At 38.1% G+C, this 22,791-nt stretch overlaps 1 protein-coding gene across 1 annotated transcript in view; it reads right to left on the minus strand.

Annotated features, from left to right (window-relative positions):
* Positions 1–22,791, minus strand: part of STXBP6 (syntaxin binding protein 6) — a 102,552-nt gene that overhangs the window by 60,001 nt on the left and 19,760 nt on the right. Inside the window, exon 2 of the mRNA XM_015631468.3 lies at positions 2,175–2,360. Within this exon, the coding sequence (XP_015486954.1) occupies positions 2,175–2,328 (154 nt within the window). The 5' untranslated portion in view covers positions 2,329–2,360. The remainder of the gene's footprint in view (positions 1–2,174; positions 2,361–22,791) is intronic.

Genomic DNA, 22,791 nt, shown 5'->3' on the forward strand with positions numbered 1-22,791 from the left:
TTTCAGTGTGTGCCTCTAAGTAATTTTATTTAGATCCTGAATGCTTCTCCTTATAAGTGACAAACTCTGTTTAAGTCAGGACATCCACTATTTCTTCCTTACTCATAATATGCTGTGACAACAAAACAATAAACACATTCAAGACCATTCACTGTCTTAAAATCCATGTTGACTGATACATACGAATATAGGATGGGGGAGTTGAAGGAAGGCTAAATTATACAGAATGGCAATTAAAAAAAAAACCCCAAAAAGACCCCTACCTACTGAATAGTTAGGCTACAGAAAAATTAAGCATAGATGACATCTCTAACCTTTAATCATGAACATGGGTATCAAACACCTGTGTATCCCAAAACTCATGGCACAGACCTAGAACGTGGTTGTTACCGCTGAAGATCAATAGATCACGCGAACACAGGTTGAGGTATGGTGCAGAAAGAGCAGAGTTTATTTTCCTTCCCAGGATTTATAGGCTTCTTACCGTGGCCAGGGATTGGATGGTCAGGATAACACTTTCTCACTGCACTGGCCATAAGAAATGCCCATCAGAAGACGTGTAACAGAAAGAATGCACACATATCTATGTTTACAGTTACTGTCTTGGGAAAGTCCTTAGAAAACCATGTCAGCAAGCTCAGAAGCTGAGCTTTCAGGGCGACACATGGTTGTTCTTTAGAAGACTTAGAAAAAAAACTGGACTGACATTTGAAAAATATGACTGCCAGAAGAAGAGGAATTTAGCTTTGCTTTAAAGCATCAGTGATTTGAACATTTTTTTAAGAATTGAGAGGCCTAGATTAGTTTTCTCTGCACCTTGAAAAGACTGAGGCATGCAATTATTACATCCAAATATGGTATCCCAACCACAAGTCTACAGAACAGCCGAAGGGAATCGATTTTTAAATCCTTCCTTGAAGCTCTATATGTGGGGAGAATGGCTGAGGTCACTTGGCTTGTTCAGCCTAGAAAATGGGAGACTGAGGAAAGACCCCACTGTGGTCTACAGCTTCCTCAGGAGGGGAAGCAGAGCGTCACACATTGATCTTTTCACTCTCATGACCACTGACAGGGCCTGAGGAAACAGCATGAAACTGTAAGAGAAGGCTTAGGCTGGATATCAGAAAATGGTTCTTTATTCAGAGGGTGCTCAAACCCTTGAACAGGCCCCACCAGGGAACTGGTGACAGCACCTAGCCTGGCAGAGTTCACAAAGCATTTGGAAATGCTTTCAGACGTATGGTGCCATTTTTGGGTTTACCAAAATGCAGGGCCAGGAGCTGGCCATGATGATCCTTGTGGGTCACCTCCAACTCGGGATATTCTATGATCCTATAATGACAAGCAAAATATTCAGCTGTAAATGAAAAGTCTTCTGTTTTGTCTCACTAACCTCAGTATGCATGTGCATTTCCTCTACAGCTTCTATTTTAACCTAAGTATTTGTACATATGTATCTAAATAACATCTCATCCAATAACATTCAGTAAATGTACATTTTTTGGGCAGATGCATGATGTGCTAGAACAGGAGCAGAGTCACTGAGTTTTACCTCCCATGCTTTGAAAGTTTTAGCATTATTTAAAAAAAAACACCACAATTTGAAAGTGTCCACAAAATTCTCCCATTTAGTCCAAAAATAACTGTACTTTTCTGAGAGTCACAGAACATTACTTCTGGCCACTACTTGTACTTCCAGCAAGATGCAAAGGGAACAACTGATATGCCTAAAAATGTACGTGACTAAATCACCCTAAAATACCAAAGATATTCACACACACTCAGTTGGCAGACATTGAAACATTACATAGAAAAACTATATTGTGCATCCCTTTAATGTCTTGAAAAGTTCATCCTTCTAAGAAGTATCTCAATCTAAAGAAAGACCATTACCATCTATTCTGTTTGCTCATACTCTGCAGCTGTGCTGTGAGAGAACAAACACCTAGAGGTTTTTAAAAAATGAAACCACCTGTTCAATTTATTATAGGATATAAATATAAATAGCCTAGAGCACATGGTTCCTCAAGACAAAAGGTGTAAGTGCTATAATTCTCTCATTGCATTATGAAGACTGAAATCACCCAGCTCCTTATAGCTATAGGCAACAGCTCATCAATTAATCAATGATAAACCTAAACAAATAACTGGATGTCAAAAGTCATTAAACTTACCTGACAGGCAGATGTAAGTTAAATATTCACCCTGACCCCCAGTAGCTAGAAAAGGAATCTTTTTTTTTGTTCTTCTTTTCACTTGAACAGCTCCCAGCATCCTTTCATCATGTGGGGCAAAAATCTCTTTGCTTATTGCAGATTTGGCATTCATTGTAGATCACAGGTATAGCAGACTGATGCTCTCTAAAAATAAAATCATAAATACAAAACACTATTAGAAATCCTTAAGTTGTATCCAAGTCCACTTAACTTACTTGGGCATTAAAAACTCTGACCTTCAAAGAGTTTTTAATGCCTCAAAGAATTTAGAAGATAAGTCCATATTCTTAAAGGCAGAACTGTCAAAGCATTTAAGTGTCTTCACTGAAGTTGCTCTCCACACTTCTTAAATTTACTTATACTAGCTTAGCTTATTTTGGGCAGAAGCACTAGCACTTCAGTATGTTGCAACATCTCAGAAAACACTAGCTTCATGCAGCATAAAAACTTCATTAATTCCCCCTCTGATAACTGAGGGAAACTCAGATCTGTGTCCCATATACACAGGGAAAGCACTGCAAGGGCACAGGGAAGGAGCACTGTGGTTGTGCTGGCATGCAGAAGTCACATTCACAGAAGACAGAGAAAGCTTCAGACTTGGTGAGACTGTTCCTTCAGGAGCACTGCTCCCGGTTGACAGCACTTGACTGCACAGCTCTTGCACCTCTTGCAGCTTTAGCACCTCATCCCCTCAACTCTGGAATTACTGACTGGGCAACTGCACAGGAAACTGTGTCAGAGACACCATCGGGGTCAACACCGACAAAACCACACCTCTGCTTTTGCGCTGTGCAATTTTGACCCAGGTCAGTTCCTCAACGTGTTTCGTAACCACACAGCACAGTTGACTTAGGAGAGACATTTGTCTCAGGAGAGACATTCACAGCGGAAAAAATTATTGTAGAGAACAGGGAGGGAGGAGGAAAGACAGGGAGGGAGGAGGAAAGCTGCTTAGTCAGGCACATCCCAAAAAACAAACCTCACCACAGCTTACAGAAAAGCCTAAAGGAGGGAGAACTCAGAGGGGACATTAACAGGTTCTTTGTGTAAGCTGTAACTCCAATTAGTTCTGCACTGACATCCTGTAATAAATACACAGGCCCCATTAATGGAAACTGCTGAATGACACCTTTAATTGCTCCAATATAATGACACTCCAATGCACATAAATTTACACATTTCTGTATTACTAAGACTTTCAAGCTGACAGATCTTTTTGACATCCTTAGCTTTCTTAGTATGAAGATGATTGTACACTCAGGCCTGAACTACCTGATAATTCTGCCTGTGGGATCATTTGATATTTGTCATAGTTCAAAATAAATGAAAACAAACTACAGTAAAATTAGATTATGAAACTAAGAGTCATGGATCCATTATTTTTTGTGTGCATACTACCAGCAAACTAATTGTCTTAACACTTTCAGTCTCAGCGTTTGTTGTCACTATTTATGACATTCCCTTATCTTAAAAAGATGGGAAAATTTTAAAAAAAGTGCATGGGAGACAGCGTAACTTAGTCCAAACTGAATTCGCCATCTGCTAAGTTTGGGATGCAAACAGAATCCTGTGCCAAAATAACCTGTAACAGTATACCTCAGTTAACCAACAGAGAGGTATTCAAATCCTGATTTGTTTTAGCATCAGGTCATTTTACATGAACCTTTACAGAAGCAAATTGCATTTAAAAATTGTCTCCATCAAAAGAAAAATCCAGACCAGTTTCAAAGGGACAAAGAATGTATAGCTCTTGACAAGGTGCAATCTCATAACTCTCAACATTTTAGTTACCTATCTTTAAGAATGATCAACTTGAAAACAGAATCAAAAGAATGAACTTACATGGTAGCTACTTAAAAAAAAGTTGTGAAAGAACGTGTTGTTTTCGCATTCATTACATACTTCTCTCTTCTCCTGCGTTACAGAAATATTTGCAGAGTACATCATACCAGAGTTTAAACTGTTGGGACATTGCAACTAGCTTTTGGGTTAAATTTATTTTTTTTTATTTTTTTTTAATTCAAGGCCATTGTTAACGACTATGGATTTAAACACACAGACCTCCTCCTGACTGAGACAGATCTCTTCATGTGCCTAGAGAATTTTCAATGAATAGCTTTCTGGGAAAACACACAGAAACACTGTCAGGTTAAAATACACTCAAGTGACATTCAACTGAAAAAGTTGAATTTCCAGATTGCAGCTATCTGATGTAGTTAATTATGCAACTGAGTTGTTGAACAAATGTTTTCAGACATTTTCTTAATGGTCATGGACTGTAAAACAGAATATGACTTCAAAGATCACTCAGGGATGCAAAGGCTTCCTGGATTAAGAGAAGATGCAAGTTTTTCTTACCTACAGTATCATAAAATGTTAGTAGTTTATTGCTGCATGCTGCTACTGGCTTTGGCATTAAGCTGGTTTCATATACATCTGCTAGAAGCTGTACACAGACACAGTAGATACCTGGACTGTGACTGAACCTCCCAGTACAGTGTGGACTCCTGGCTTCAGTGATTGGGATCCTTCTGTTCCCAGAACTTGGGCTGATAACAGCTTCAGAGGCCATATTCAAACAATTAATCTAACACAGTGTGTACTTGACACAGCTGCCAAATCTGATGCGAAAACTGACACTAACTCAAACCACAGAAGCCTATTTATTTAAAGAAGAAAGTAACTAACTGTGCCTTTATACAAATAGACTTCTGAGATTGAGATGTCAATATAGTTTAGATGAAGTTGTTTTTCACAGGTCAAAAAATCAGCAGCTGAATTCAAATAAGCAGCCTTGTCCCTATGTACTAGTAAATGTATGCAAAAGACCTTTAAGTAAGTAAAGCCTTCCAATGCTCCCTGTTTTCACAAGTGGAGATAATGCAATCTCTAGCAGATTTACTTAAAAAAAAAAAAATACTCAAAGGAACATTTTTCATTAAAAATAAAAATCCCAAACCACTGCCTGTACATGCCCAACTTCATGTTGTATATGCATATTTCTTTGCAAAATAATGTTTTCTCTTGGTGTACATTCCAGGACAAATTCAAATCATCAGCAGTTTCCACTCAAGGCCGATATGAACTCATGAACTGGAACACGAACTTCTTCCTCCCATTTGTACTCAAATACAAAATAAAACGCCTTAAAGAAACTATCGGAGGATCTGTGAGCACTCTGAGACAGTGCATTACTGCTTGTAACATTAACCCCTCTGAGGTAAGGGAAGTGTAAATGTTTTAGTAAATCTCAGAGTCCAGAAAGAGACCACATTTCCTACCTCACATGCTTTGTTCCACATACTTACTTCAATTCAAATTATTATAATGATGCTTTTGGTTAAACAAAGACCCCATTTTTCTTCTGCAATTTTTCACTCCATCTATTATAGCATTATGGAACAGGATGTCAGCATTTACACTGTGCCCCCAGCACACAAAACAAACACAGAGGGAAGATTCCTGTGTGGTTTTGAAAAAGTGCCTGCAATGCGCTGCTCATTTGCATCTCACATCTTTCTCTACTACAGTTCTTCTCCCTTATATTTCTGTCACTAAAAACTCCCCCTATCAACAGCTGACTATTCGTCTACAAGTAGGTGAGGGGACAGCAATTAAAGGCAATTTCTTAAAAAAAAGATTAAATAAAACCAAGATAATTAAGATTAATCCTTAATGGACCCCACATGTTCAGTAACAAAAAAGAACTGGACAGTTTTCTAGTCATCCAGAACCTCAGACTGTTTTCAGGCACATAGCCAGAAAATGGCTGATTTATCTTTACACCCACATGATTCATGGGACTCTATGCAAATAAGTGGGGAAAAAGAGATTTACAGTATTTGTTAAGGGTATAGGTATGCAAAAAGAACTGAGAAACTAATCCTCAGCATGCAAAATTCAAAAAGAAGTAAGTTACAATACAAAGCAAGAGATGGAAAAGGACATAACAGATTCCAAGAAAAGCAAAAAATGTTCAGTATGCTAAACCTTGCTGTTTTGAAGGTTCTTTAGTTTAATCACGAACAGGGATGGGCTCACAGGACAGGCTAACCACTGAAATGCTGCCTGCAGTGTGAAATCATCTGAGCAACCAACTATTCTTGGAACAGTAACTCTAGCAAGCACTCAAATCTGCTTTTAATAAAGCCATTACCCTCAAAGATGACATCTACTTTAGGAAATCATTGCAAGCCACTGTTGCCAAAAGAAGAGCTTTTGCTATTGTGATAGTTGCCTGGTATTTACTTGCTGGAAGATTTAAACTACTTTGAATATTACAGGTCATCAAAATCCTGTATTTGCTGTCATCTCAAAAAAATAGCTAGTATAAGTCTGGAAAAAGCAAAAAATAATTTAAAACACAAGGCAACCAATTTATAAATGTTTAAAGAACAAGTATTAGAACATACAAGTACTAAAAGTTGGTTTGCCATACATTTATTAAGCATAACTATATCCTAGAGGAATAAAACCAAGTTTAATTAGCTCTGCAAACAAGGATCAAATCAGTAGATTAACCTTATTCTGAAACGGTTGAGGTAAAATCTTTAAAATGCTTGAACATAAAAATAAATCAGATAGTCTTCTGTCAACCTAATTTTGCTTGAACGATATTTATTTAAATTAGGACAATAGCAGCAGCCACTACAGCAGCCTGAAAAATTCTATTACTTCCTACTAATATGGGTTTAGGACTTCTAGAAGTATTTACTGGGAAAAAACTCAATCATTCTCCAGAGTTATTTGTAGGCTGTCACATTTCCAATTTGTTTTTCCAAATAACATCTCAGCTAAGACTGGTTCATTTGAATAATTTATTACTTCCAAAATATGAAAATTGTAAAATTGGAACTCAATTTGTAGTAGTTCAAACTAGAATCAAGAAATGTGTTTTCACTTCCATATGTAATTACAAAATAAACTGCCCACTTGAGCTGAACAGAACATAAGCAGACTTCAGAGAGAAGCAGGTCCTAATTACAAAACTTGAATCTTACATGCCAAGAAGTAATTTCTTTCTGTCTTTTAAGTGAAGCTTTATATTGTAGCCAACCTAATCCAAGATCAACATGTGGCAGAATTTACTGTACGTGTGAAATACAAGTCTTAACTTTGTTTTTAATCAAGACATTGTTTGATTATGGGAATTGAGCAGCATTGTTCACTGAAACCTTGAAGAAGCCTTGTTTGAATCACTGAATCTCTCAAAAGCTCCTAGAATAAGCAAAAGAAACATGAAAGACTATACTGGCTACCATACTGTGTGGACTGAGAACATGTGACCTTTTTTGGTCAAAGAAAAGAAAAATAGGAGAGGAGAAGTACACTTATAGGATCTTACAGTCAGACAGAAGCAGTGAATACTTTAATGCCTGACACTTCTCTTGACCTGAGGCCCTGAGCAATTCCTATAACCCTTCATTACAAGGGAATGTGATTTGAATTTTGTGCAAGTTGCATGGACCTACAGATTTAAAGAGAAAAAGAGCTCTGAACGGAACATGTATTTATAAAGAAGCAGTAAAAAGGGATGCAAAAAAGGGAAGGTATGTTTATTTCATCTGTAACACAATTCCTTAGAAAAAAGTTTTGTACACCTTCCTCCATCACCCTGCAAAATACCCAAATATCTCCTTACAAAGACAGATTACTAGGGACAGAAATCCCACAAATGGGCAAGTGAGAACCAGTCCCACTTTCATCTGGAAGACAGAGCAGCTGATTTCCTTCCCACACTCTGCTGAGTGAAATACATACATAGAGCAACATGGTAAATAATACCTGTACTTCCTCAAGGCAGATGCAGCAAAAGCAGAAGATGGAGTCTCACTCGGCTCTTTTGAGACTGTGCCCCTAAACTGTCTCCAAACTGTACAGAAAATTAAGTAGGAGATGGCATAAGAAGGCACTAGAGACATATTAAGGAGATGGGTTACTATCTATTCCAGGTCATAAAGCTTTTTCTTGTTCTGAAAAGAAAACAGCAATTCCAGATCTAGAAGCCAATATCCTAGTAAACAGTATCATTGATCCCAGCTCACAATAAGGATGTAATACTGAAGTGAACCAAGAATACTGCAATCTGGGAAAATCCAACTCAAATATAAGACATAACATTTCTGTACTGCGATTCTGTGTGAGAATATCTGCAGACTGTTAGTACATTATTTAAAATAGGTGTGCAAGAAAACTTGCACATTCAAGAACTGCAGCAAATTAGAATTAATTTCTTCTTATGTTTTCATAGCAGTCTGGATCAAGACTATATTAGTAAGAAATTCATAAAATAATAATGCAAGAATCAGTGGACACTGTTTCTTTCAGCATTTTCTTAACTGCCAAAAGCAGCAGTGTTCCCTAAATGTTCCCTCCCCTGGAACTGGTATGAAAAGCTGAAAGTGTTTCTGGGAGTTGCCCATGGGAGGCAAAGGCATCTTTGTAGAGGTGGCACAGCCCTCTTCAGGTGTTCCTGGGTGAAGAGCAACAGCTGGAGACCCACTCAGGTTCTCCTTGTAAGGAAATCTGAAAGTCATTATTATTTTCAGAATGCAAGAATTTGAAAATAAAGATGGATAACACCACATAAAACAGCACCACCCAATCTACAAAACAGTTTACTTAAAGTCAGTCAAGAACTTCTTGGGAAGACTGTCCTGGAGTCACCCTTTCCAATCAGGAACATTTTGAATCACTCAGATTTCACCAAGAAATTTAGAAACTGCTAGATACTTTAACAAAGCCACAGAGAGACCAGATTTGCATTTGCAGAAATTTGCCCTCAGGACATTGGGACAATCACAGCAGTAAGAACTACTACTTTAGCATAACAACATTGCAAATCATAGTCTTAAGAGGTAAGCTTAATTCTTATGACCTTTCAGAAATGTTTAGATCTTCTGACCAGTTATTACACTCCACCTTAGACTTTCTTTTGCAGGAGGGACTGTCACAGTTTCTTCTGCCATTCCTCACAGATTTCTTTCTCCTAACATCTCACCTCTCTAGACTTTTCCCCATTAGCCTACATCTTTCCTGAAATGCAATCCCCAAGTCTGGACTCACATCCCCATTGATGGCACCAGAGTCAACTGAAAGGACTATTTGTCTGGTCTTTGAAACAGGCTCCCCAAGTAAGTGGTCACCTCACCAAGCCTGTCAGACTTCGAGGAGCATCTGGACAATGCCCTCATCATATGGTTTAGTTTCAGGTAGTCCTGTGAGGAGCAAGGAGTTGACCTTAGTGACCCTTATGGGCTCCTACCAACTAAGACCTAGAGATTCCTTTAAGGAGTGAATACTACTTACACAGCTACAGAGTCAGCAAAACACAAGAGCTTCAGTTCAACATCTACCACGCCCTTCAGTCTTTCTGTGGGAAAAAAAAACCCTACATTTGACATCTGAATAACTAATTATTCCAACTTGACAGAGGATTTTTGAACTTGCTGCTTTAAGTACACTCCTACTGTTTTACTGTTTAATAGTTTTACAGTCCAATCCTGTCTTTTAACACTTGCAGTTCTCTAGATTGACACCCACCAGAAGTCAGGAGGTACATTCTATGTGCCATCACTTTGGACAGTTAAAATTGCTTGAGACCTAACACAGCCTCTGTCAGAATACACTTCTAAATAATTTCTGTGCTCCTATATCTTATGCTACTTTCAAGTGAATCTAATTTCCTTAGTTAACCCAATATGACTATCCCATGAGACCGCATCAGAGGCATCATTAAAGCAGTTCCAACCTTATTCATGAGGCCTAATACTTTATCACAAACCCAAATAACTGGTTTAAAGTTGCATTTGAGCTATCGCTGCTTGGTCAATCATTTGTCCATATTTTGGCAAAGAAAAATCCCTAAAAATATGAAATTAAAGGATACTGGTGAGAATGAGCAGCCATGTTCCTCAAGGAAAGGGAAACTTTTGGAAGGGCTGTAGCTTAGAGCATGTACAATTTCTTTCAGCAGTTTGTGTTAAACGTTTCTCTTTTAACTGATGACCACCCCGACCACTTGTACTGGGAGAAATTATTGATTTCTTTTTGTGCTTCTCTTCCTTATGACAGCATAAACACTTCTGTGGTAGTGCAGAGAACTAGATGAGAATTAATCCAGTTTTAGGCTATCTTTAAAAAAATAGTGATTAGTTTTTGTTTTACTCAGATCAGGCTCCCTGATACAGTGCACTCCACAGCTGTGTGTCAGCACATGGGAAGGAAGTGCAGGTGATAAGATTAGGGCTCCCATGGGCTCCCAGCAGTGTTACTTTACAAGGATCATGAAATTGCACTTTAAAGAGAAAACCCAAAATGTTATGTACTTTCATCAAATATTTAAATTACTGACTGGAGACATGGCATGGAGCCAAGCTAGAGAGAATTTTTCAAAATCAAAACTTGCTGCAAAGAACCAAACTTACTAAAAAGTGCAAAAACAGGAGTTCAGATGGGGATTCTCCTTGATAAGAACAAATGGGGCTCAAGACAGTATAAAATTTCTTGATATACTGACTCCATTATTGGTTGGATTAAACAGAGGGGTAGCAAAATGTCAGGTTAAGTCAGGCTCTGTTACATTGCTATCAGAACTGTTGCCTATAGGAATATACAAAACATATGATACAATGCTATTACTCCAGTATTGCACCTGTAACTTCAACACGCTAACTCGCATCAACTGCTCTGTCAAGACGTCTCACAGGAACCTGAATCTGACTTTAGTACTGTGAATTGAAAAAACACATTAATTTGAGTCATAATTTAGTGTACAGGTTGCCAGACAGACAGGTTTTTCCTACAGTATCAGCTGAAGGTGTTTTAAAGAAAGAAAAAATAAAACCCCACAAAACTGTTTGAGCTAGCAGCTGGCACATAGTACTCTTAACACTTGCATTCTCCAACTAGTATAATTCAGTATGCTCTAAAATCAGGTTTTACAAATCCTCCCAGTTCCATTTCCATTCCTCCTCACATAACTGATATTGATACAAATTGCAAATTCTGCACCGTACAGTCATCCATTAAATTAAATACCCCAAAAGAGAAGGAGGGAACAAAATCAGGTCTCTCAGGCTAAATATTTTCAATTTTCTAAACTGTAACCTCCAACACCCACATCAGAAAAAAAAAAAAAAAAGTTCCTTTATATTACTTTAATGCTGGGGAAAAGTACAGAAGCATAGTAATACAATGGAAGAAGACAATAAAACATAACATCAAGGTATTTAAGCATTGTATTTCATCCACCCATGGTGAATCAACATTCCCCGGTATATAGTGGGGTTTTTTTCAATTACTCCAAATGCCTAAGAAGAATAACTCACTAACAAAATGCATAATGCTTTTAAGAATGAAATATATGCAGTTCTGGGTATATTAAATCTCTGTAAGAGCAGACACACCTCTATGAACTACTACATGAATGTTTTTCTTGATGGAAAACAAGCACTATGTAAAAGTAGTAAACCATCTGTTGGCAGTGTCCTGATACTCTGCAGCAGATAAATAAATACAGTTTTCTTTTTTGGCAAATAACACAACCTGAACACATTTCTGACATGCTGCATACTTATTTCCAAGAATCTTCCAGCAGTTACAAGCATCACTCACTTCAAAATGGGCAAGTTCAACAAAGCTTCCAAAACTGCAGAGTGTTCTGCAAACTTAAGAAATTACAAACAAAAATAAAATGGTCTGATCCAGTGTTTTGTTCAAGGGATGTTACCACCTCAGAAATTATTAAAAATGTCATCCACAGCTACTAGCCCCCACTATGTTGAACAGCTTAGCTCTGCTCTCTGGACAGAATCCAGTTAAGAAAACCATGACTGCAAACACACCCCATATGTTAGAAATTTATGGGGTTTTGTGTTTTGTTTTTTGAGGGGGTTTTTGGTTTTGGTTGGTTGGCTATTTTTTTTAATGACTGACCTGTTCAGTCTCAGAGAAAGCTGAGAAAAACCTAGAAAGGAAACTATTGGCTTCTCTCCTCTCAAGTAAGTCCTCCTTATTTATCTTCATAGTAATTTGCAATCAGTGATCTGTGGGGCAGAATTGTTCTATTTCAATAGCTAGAAGGTTTCCATCAAACATGGAGATGGTAATGCAGAAATTTTGCCAAGCAATAGCCTGTTTGGAACAAGACAGTCTTCTTTCAAAATAAAAATAAAAAAAGAAATAAAATACCACTTTCCCCTCTGCACTCCTTTCAGGGAACAAGTAGTAACTTCTTGAGGATGGGGAAGATTCCATAAGGTTTATGGATCCGGACAAACCATTAGGTTTTAGATTAGTGTCTCCTACAGATCAGTGTGGTATAAAACAATGTATGGGATACCTGTAAAACAGTGATATTTTGCACTTCTACATTAAATTCTGAGAAAAACAGTGTAACTAAGCACAGTAAAGGATGAAAGAATTATGGTAACCTAGATAGCCCAAGCAAACAAAAAACATCCTTCTCTATTTCACAGAATCACTAGGTTGGAAGAGCCCTTCAAGATCGAGTCCAACTGATGCCCTAATACCTCAACTAAACCATGGCACTGAGTGTCCTTTTTTAAACACATCCAGGGATGGTGATTCCACCACCTCCCCAGGCAGACCGTTCCAGCATATTTCTATTATGTGTTTTTATATTTTGCCAAGAAAGAGAGAGACTGGAAGACCTTTATTTGAAGTGAAAACATTTGGAGAATCATGTCTGTTTTGCACTCCTGAAACTATGACAATACAGTAGGAGAGCACAAGAAGATGGACCAAGGAGTAACACCCACGTTTGTGTAAGAAGCAACCTGTCCAGGGGGAACAGGGACATGGCAGGACAATACAACACAAACCCCCTATATCATTCTCTTCATATATTTGAGTGATTCCTTGCTTACTGCACACAGAACTTAGATTTATAGCCCATTTCATGTGCCAAAGTAAGAGGGGTGTTTAAAATCTCAAAACAACATGACAAAATATACAATGTATGTCTTCCTTTAGACAAATCCCAGAAGACCCCAGCTCAGTATATGAGACACCCTTCCAAGTTTTAATGTCAACCACAACTTCTACAATGAATAATTTATGCTGTCTCTGAAGAGGAAGCACTGCTATGGACCCTGAAATAAGATCATCTCTCAATATATCTTCACAGGCATATGAACAGGTCATTTTAGCACCAAATGCACACTTGATTGATAAATATGCATTTTTAAATTGAGTGGCATTTTTAATTTTCCCCTATCAAATTCGTATGTACAGTAACTGACAACAAGTACAGCAACAAATCCTCTGCAACAATTCTGTGCCAAAATCAACTTCACACAACCCACATATTTCACATGGCCACACCCCTAGATAAAATGGCATCCAACCAAAAGAACAAGCACATATTCCATACAGAATTATGATCTTTATTCCACAAATACATTCTGCACCAACAACAGGAAGAAATATATTCCATCTTTAACTAAGACATCTGAATACAACATAGGGGAAAAAAACTGACAGCCACACAGCCCTGGTTGTGGTGTGCAGCTTAGAAAACAAATTCTTGTAGATACAGATGTGTTTATCTCAAATCATTCTTTTTGTAGCATAAACAGCCTTATGAAAATCCTCCACTTGTGCAAAACCTAACCACCACTACACAATAGTAGCAATTCGTACATTTGTTCAAGGACAGAAATTTCCAGTTACAGACAGAAATACTGTTTCACAGAGAAATAAATCTAGTCCTGTCTTCAACCAAAGGAAGCTTTTCAGTAGAGACTTATGCCAGATAAATTGTGGGATGTTACCAAGTGAAGGTATCAACATCCTTCATCTCCCAGTATTTTCCTGATTCATTAGAACACTCAGCCTATCCTAAAATTTGCAGCTGCACATTAGTATCAACACAGTGAGACTGTGGGAGGAATATGCACTACTCTTGGCAGTAATCTACAGTTCACTGGGTTAATTCATTCTTCAAACCTTACCCTCATCTCTGCTCATTCCTTTAGAACCAAGCCCTAAAATTACATTCTTAAACATTATTATTTCTGAATCCTAAACTCATCTCAGAGACAATTATATGCCCTATTACAATGAACTTATAGACTCCTCTGCACAGTTTTTATCTTCTAATTTTCTTTACTCAACAGGACCCAAAACCTCTACTAATCCTAACACCATACTTTATTAAAAACTATTAAACTACTTTGCCTTTGCAATCCAACTATCAACATAAGTGGTTAAAAGCGATTCCATAATTCAGTAATTAACTGCTTACATACAGCACCCAGAAAATTTTATAAGTACATCTTACGTTAAATCAAGTGGTCTTTTTGCTATAGGTTTCTCCTTTCATTTATTTTGCAGACACAGTAACATCAAAAAGCATAAAATTCATAAAAGGTATCAGTAGCATTATCTCCAGACTTGTAACTCCTCAAAATCACCTAGAAATCATCTACATTAAAGGAGAACAGTAAATCTAATAACATGAATGATTCAATCAAGCTTCACTTTAACCTTTACTTTTCATTTCACACTGTCAGTAGGTAAATATATATGACTTTATAACCTGATACTTGGCCATTCATTAGGCTTAATCACTCTAACAATTTACTTCAAACATATTCATTTCATAACAGCTAATAGGACAGGCAAAGAAGCTTAAAAACTAACATAGGTGGCTTTAAATTCACAATACACATTTACAACTTCCAACATCTAAAATACGTTTGGATGTTTAAGGTATATAAGAAGGTATCAAGACAAACAACGTACTTTGAGAAACTGACAATTAAGGCTCATTTCTGTGGCTTGTTGATCCACAGCACTTGTTGTGGCTTGTTGAAAACAGCACTTTGTCAACATGAAGTCCATAATAAACAAAAAGCTCACTACGTCTGCCTTAAAGGACTAGCTATCCAGACAGGCAGCATGAGCACAGGTACAAGAAAGGTAAGATGCAGGCGAAACAAATACATGTTTGTCAAAACAGTATGGGTACACTCATGAAACTTGAGAGGAATCCCAGCTTCCAGTGAAGAAGGGATGGGACACAGAGAAGACCTACTGAAATACCAGCAAAAATAAAGTACAACTCCAAGCACACGAGGCGCTTGATTTAGAAGCATTTGGCAAGTGACACAGTAATGAACTATTTTTACCACAAGCGATGAACAAAGATGTCTCCGCATTCCAGACAAAACACAGCCATCTCCTAGCAGAGCACAAAGAAGCCAAACTCTTCCAGAAAAAACAAAAAGAGTATAAATGATGGTAAAAAGTGGAGGGACAAAGCCCCACTTCTCAAAATGCTATGATGACATCAGAAGAGAAATACATTGCACTGGGAGTACATATCTTGTCATTTTGGTCAGCCTCCACAAGTCTCCCCTCTTGAACTGAGGAAGATGTTTCATCAGGGAAGGTAGATTTGTCAAGCATTATTTACCACCTTGGCTCATACTACTCATCTTCTTGTCCTTCATGTGCCTAGAAACGGCTTCCACTGACAAAATGCAAGAGCTTGCTATGACATCTTGCAACCAAAATGGGAGAGGAGGAAATACAGGGTGTGTAGGCTGTGTCTCATTACTTATCCTGTTGCCTTCACACCATATCTCAATTGTGATATCCTGCATGCCCTACCAGTACCTCACTGGTGACTTTAGTTTTCTACACTCTTTGGAAGAGAGACTCAGCCCAACAATGAAAAAGACAATAGAAAATAGCAGTAAAGAAGGCTGAATCTTTAGACTACCCAGGGGAGATGAGGAAGATTAGAATTACTTGATGCAGCATTACAGACATGGTCAAGGATATGTAGGGGTATGCATTATATGCTTCGGTCTGATGCTTTTTAACTGCACTTTAAAATGAGAAGACTTTCTACAGAACACTTGAGCAACTCTACTTCTATCACACACTGACACAATATGTTGCAATTCCTGTAACTGGCATTTATTGTCAGAGTTTATTCTGTGAACAAGAAGTGAAACAGTGCTAGTGGACAGTTCAGTGAGTAAGTCTGTGTACGGTTATTATAATATTTTGTTTAATAAATAACTTGCTCTTTCCAAGAAAAGGAATTGCAAAGTGGAGAATTCACTGAACGTTATCCTCACTTAGTGATATCCAAGTAAAAAAAGTAAACTCATTGTTCAAAGCTATTGACTTAAAATGAATTCTACTCCAAAACATCTCTTTTGGGCAGGTAAAAAGGATACATATCCCCACTTCCATGTTTTTCATACAGGTACAAGAATATGAAAATAATTCTTAGTTCTCCTTCAAACTGACCTCTAGGCTGAGACTGTGTGAAAAGGTACAGTTCTCCCATCTGAGTGCACTCATAGATGCTTGCAGCCAGGAAAATTAGGTTTCTCCTAAGGACATGAGCAAAACACACCAGCCACAAAAGATCCAAACCCAGAGAGGAAAGAGAGACACTTCATTCTTCTCTAGCAGTGGACATGAAATTGAGTAGTGGAAGAAGGCAGCAGAATCCCTGACTAGTTTTCAGAGATTCACGAGAATACCTGCATAAAAGCTGTTCCCTCTGTTCACTCTCCAACATTGAACTTAATTTACAGAATGCCAAACCTTGACTTTCACCTAAGATTTTTTTTTACTGATTTTTTTTAGACATGCAGTGTTGAAACAAAACAAAGCTGTTGCTTCAGAACCCAAATTGCTTGTTTCTTTTACTGCAGAAACTCATGTGCTAGTGGAAGCCAAGCCCCTCCACTCAGAAGCACTGAAGGTGGTCCCTCCAGGTCCTACTATGGAGAGTGAGTGTGTGTGGTGAGATTCAGGACTGGGCTTTACCACACTGGACTACAGCTATGCCAGGGGCTGGCTAGATAAGGGAATGACAGAAAGACATGGGAAGCAGTTCATTCTTGTGCCCTAACAGCCTTGCCAAGGACAAGCATAATTGTTCATGCTCCAAAAGTCTTAGGATAAGTCTTCTTCCTCAATATCTATGCATCTAAGACACCTTAATGTATATAAAAGAAACTTTGAAAAATTAGAACTCCCATAGAAATCACACCCTAAAGTGGAAATAAAACTATGTAAGGGTCTCTTACTAGTAAATGGAGCACAGGAGCCCACTGCTTAATGAGATTGTCAGATAGAGAATCTCAGAGTGAGAATGTATGCCAGAGACATGGAGACAGCACCACCACGGAAACAAAAAATTCAGAAATGTGGGATCCAGCAGCTAAGGTACAAATATTACATTCTTTTAAGGGACTGCAACTGGATCAATTTCCATACAAATCAAATTTAGAGAATTTTATGAAGTGCCAGGGAGAAAAGCTCAAGTGCAAAGTGACTGTGCTAACACGACTGCATGCATTTCTGCCAACAAAATTACTGACTGCTCTCACTTTAAGAACTACAGCACCAAATCTAGAGAATACAGATACAATAGCCTTGCTAGACGGTATTAAAAAACCTGCTACAACTCCTACAAAAGTTCGAAGGAATTAACTGAGTCAATTCAATTTGACTGAGAAGCAGTCAAAGTACTGAGTCACTTCAATTTCTTCTTGTAAATAAATCATAACTCAGCTAGATAAATCAACTAACATTTCATAAATAAAACCTCAGAAAAGGCAAGTACAGAAAACACAGCTTAATTTTCAATGCCTATTTTCCAACTCCTAGTGCCATAATACTGCTTTTCAAGTAATTTACAGTTAAAATCTGATTTTCTTTGAAACATTTCTGGACTACTTTTAGTCAGACAACTCAGTGTTTTTCCCTCAGTGATGTTACTTACCCATATAAAAATTTAGGCCAAAACTGAATTGGCAACAACATACTACTCCTCACCACTCCCGACATTCTTCATCCTCCCTCATCACATTCTGATTGTTAACTTTTACTAATATAGAAAGTTCTGTCCAAGTCCCCTCAATCTTTTTATTGGAGAATAAAAGGAAACTGCTGTCCTGGAATAGAGTTCCTAGTATCATAAAGGCATAAAAATAGGTGGCCATGTCCAAGCGTAAAAGGACAATAAGTTTTACTAACTTCACAATGTATTTTTTTTCTTTCTGGAAAGCACAGTGAAAACCCTTAAGTCTTCTGCTGATCTCACTGCGCAGAGACCAGCACAGTTTCCAAACCCATGACTCATTCCAATCCCAGCAAAAAAACTGCTGGAGAGACAGATGTTTTGTTTATGAATTAATTCCTCCAGTACGTCCTGCTCATAATAAAAAATAATCAGGCTTTACTTTGTATGCAAAAGATAAAGCATGACAGTCATCTTCCTGCATTACTTTTTTCTAAGTACTGTTTTGTGAAAACTGAAATGGCATTGGATGTTGGTGACACTTGAATACCTTATTTAGGAAAAAGAACTCTGTCTTGCCAATAAAGATTTAATTTCCTGGTTGTGAACAGTAAAAATGTGTAACTTCTAAATATTCAGGTTTCTGGCTTTGAAGTTTGCACAAGGCTCACTGTTTTCTAACATTCTTCTTATCCAATTGCTTCTGTAACACTGCTCTAAAGTGTATCTAATTTGCATTCCAGTGAAGAAAATCTGGCACTTCAAACATTTATGGAAGCTAAGTATCCATACCTTAGTGAAATCCATGGAAATGGAAGCCAACTCCAAATTCACTGTCAAACTCCTCACATCAACTTATTTATGCTCAAATATGTTACATTTCACTTGCATTTGAGGGGATATCTGCTCTTTATTCAATAACCTACATGTTATTCAATACTACAGAAGACTGACCTTTTTCACAACTTTTATAACCAAATCCAAGATAAGACATTAGCTTAAGATAAGCTGCAAGGACATCCATGCAGCTGAAATTTTAACGGTCTGGAAAAATCCTACTGACCAACAAACGTTGGTCATTTACTCATTTGAGTAAAGATGTAGCCAAACTGAAGTTAATAACCCTGAGAAACAGATGAAAACTGAGACTGAGTTCCTTAGTTAATGGTATGCTTATTTTGATATGAAAAATACTTCTAGTACGAAAAATAATAATTACAAAGCTATATTCACCACCTCCCTACAATCCTTGATTTTCTACATTTGCGTCAAAGCAATCAATGCACAATTCCTTAATTCAGGCCTATTAAGGGCATTGTCAGCTATCTGACAAAGATACAAAGTACAGAATATAACAGCTAGAGTCCACTTCCATCAAACCAAGCTCAATACATCAACAGTCATCAGCTGGTAACTGCTGGGTTCAGAGAAGTGATTCTGTCCCAGTCCCACTGCATTCTCCACAAGCAGTTTGAGATCAATCTAGTTTCAAAGCTATGAGAATATATTAGGATGGCCTGACTTTGTGTCTACCTTCTACCTTAAATTATGTAAATCAGCAAGCAAACCTCTCCCAAATGGAGCAAGTGGTTGATAATGGTATATCAGAGCAAGTATTTTCACAAAACTATTTGCTTTATATAATGCTCATAGTAAGATTAATATATAGCACTAACTTTATTCCTTTATCTATAGCCAAGAAGAAAAACCAGGTCTCATTATGCCACATAAAGTCAAAACAACGTGGAAAAAGTCTCAGACTTTTTGTTGTTGCTGTAAGCCATATATGATCTTTGGCACATGAACTAAATGAACAAAGTTATTCATTTAGTAATTCCTATTAAGCATAAAGGAGAAAGAGAAGACAGATGGAGAAGGGAATAGTGGAAGTAATATATTTTTCTCAGCCAAGTTTCAAATGTAGGCTACAATTCAGCAAGAAGACATCTGCAAACAAGTGATGACAAGCCATTATTTCCATAACACTCAATCTGACAAAAAAGGAAAATTATATGTTAGAAGTATCAGCAGGGATACACAACAAGAAATATTAAAATTGCACACCATATCATTGTTATAGCAGAGAAAGTTTACAATAAGCATGTCCAAGAAACAGTTAGTCATATTTTTTGAAAGTTACATTTTATATCGCCAAAAAATGTTGCCAATACCTACATGATCTTTCTGTACTATAGAATATCCTCAGCCATGTCTTCTCTACACCTGACAGCCACCTGATATAGGCGTTTTAAAATCTTCTACGAGGCACTTTAATTTTACAGCTCAAATCTTGTGTAGGTTTTGTCATGACCCTGGCAGCCTCTCTGGCCCTGTACAGTCTCCCTGGGGCTCCCCCACCCTGCCCAGGACCCCATGTCACCCCTGCAGGTGTCAGCCCAGCAGGGCCAGCTCCCCCCAGGTGGCCACGGGCGCACCAAGCAGTCCCACCTGTGGGCCAACATCCCAGCCTGGCCCCAGGCCATCCCTCCAGCCCTGTCTGAGCAGTTTCCCTGGAGGCCTGATCCAGCCCCCATCTGCTGATGTGCTGATACCCCAGCCTGGGCTTGTCCTCATCCCCAGGGAGGTAGGTGTCCCATGCTCCAGGCTGAGGCCACCCAGTGCCCCACATGCTAGGGAGCCCTCACCATTCCTGGTGCCAGAGGGAGCCTCCAGCTCACAGGGCACCCGGGCAGGTTTAACAAGCGTGAGAAACAAAGATCAGCTTAAAACCACCAGCAGCTGTTTGCACAGGGAACGCCAACAACACCTTGAGTAAATGCACTAAGAGGCTAACAGGATCCAACACCTGTGCTGACTCAAGCCTTTTGCTATCACACAGTTATTCCAAGTCTCATAAAGACAGGCAAATGGAAAACAGGAATCAGGCAAACAAAACTGATTTTTACTTGCTTTTAGAAGGTTTTAAGTAATGGGTGGCATATCATGAGAGAGACTACTGCAGAAAGCACCAGCAAAGGACAGACAAAGTGGTGAGAGTAGACAAGCACAAGGAAGGAAAGTTAGAACACCTAATCACTGCTTGTGCACAGTAAATCAGCAGCAGTAGCCAGCTGGAGCTATTTCTTCTTAAAATAAAAGGTAATTATGCAAGAGACTGCCCAGCTCAGCAGTGGAAAAGAAGACAACATGCATCTGAAAAGCTACAGCACTGAATCAAAAACTTTCTGCTTATATGTGGTTAGCAAGGGCAGCAAGGACTTCAAAACTGCAGATGGAGATCTTCAGAGGGAGGGCTGCAAAACTTCTGCAGAATGACAGCTGCAGCCTGATTTGACGATGACCTAGAAAGGCTGCAGCAACTCCCTCACTCACCACACCTCCAGTAGGCAAGCCTCAATGCACAAAGCCAAAGTGACTAAGGACATTCTTCGAAACACCAGCAATGCAAGAACATACTTAGTCCTGCTGACAAAATCTGGGATGAGACTTAGAAGAAAAGAAAAATTATACAAGCAATTCTAGTCTAATAAGAACACATTAAAAATTGCTTTACTGACACTGGCAGGAAACCTAAATTTGATAGGAGGCAAAGAAGCTGTCAAGCATTGCCAGTTTTTCCATTCTAAGTCAAGATAACTACTTCAACCAACAGTATGACAATTAGAGAGCAAAACATATCATAATGTGTCAATAAAAAGTCCTGATTATTCAAATACAACAGTTCACGCATAATATAAGTAAGTGCTCAGAATACAACTCGTCAACATTTATCAACATGCTGGGAGCATAATCACATTTTAGTAAAATGATAAGCAGAGCAGGCCAAAAAGGAGAATCATGCACAAAACGGTCTCACTCACAGTTAAGAATGGTTCTTTTTTCCCTGTGGGCCACCTGAATTTCAGCGAGATTCTAGTCTACAAACTTGAAATTAAAACAGAAAATAAATCCTTGAATCTCCAAGCACATTTGAACGGAAAGAAAAAAACAAGTTAAAATAGTTAGCATTGCTATTGTGTATGCAAAGCAGTGGAATTAACACTTAAAATCAGATTTTTGAGTAATTTGTGCAGTGGTTCAGAAAAAGTTAAAGCAGTTTCACAGATGCTAGAACATGTAGCTATCAATAAGACACTAGGCTACAAGCCTCAGTAGTTTAATTCCACCTTTCAAAATGTTAGGTATGTAAAAAATAAGACTGCAACTTCTCCCCAAACAGTTATGAGAAAGTTTGAGGTAATATTTCAAAATATACCTTATGAATTTCAAAGGTTTCATTATTTTCCACATTTGGTCAGTGAATATATAAAATTACAAGCACAACTACCCACTGTAAACAAGCACTCTTATACCCACTTGTAGATGAAAGAGATTCTTTTCAGCTTTCTCTGTTGCAAAAGGAGGCAACATTTTGAAATTCAAAGCAGAAAATATCAATAAAACTTAAATAAACTGGTATCAACGACAGGCAAAATTTCAGTTAAGACTTCCAACAGAACAGCAAAACAATGGATCAACTTATTTCTGATGACAGGAGAATGAGGAAGTTTTTGTTCAGGAAGAAGTTCAACTCTACTGAAACTCTAGATTTTGAAAGCATTTCAAAGGATCCAGGCCCTACTAGGGGTAGCTCAAACATACATTATTTACAACTGGTATTTCTCTAAGCATTTAACACCAACTCAAAAGTTACCACCTTCTAAAGGTATTATTTTGGCCCAGTACATGAAATCAGGAAATGTCATTGCTACTACATCTGTCTAAACCAAAGGAAACTCACTTTAGGCATACAAGATACGAATGAATAGATAAATAAAG

The sequence above is a fragment of the Parus major genome, chromosome 5, assembly GCF_001522545.3.
Source record: "Parus major isolate Abel chromosome 5, Parus_major1.1, whole genome shotgun sequence".
Lineage (NCBI taxonomy): Eukaryota > Metazoa > Chordata > Aves > Passeriformes > Paridae > Parus > Parus major.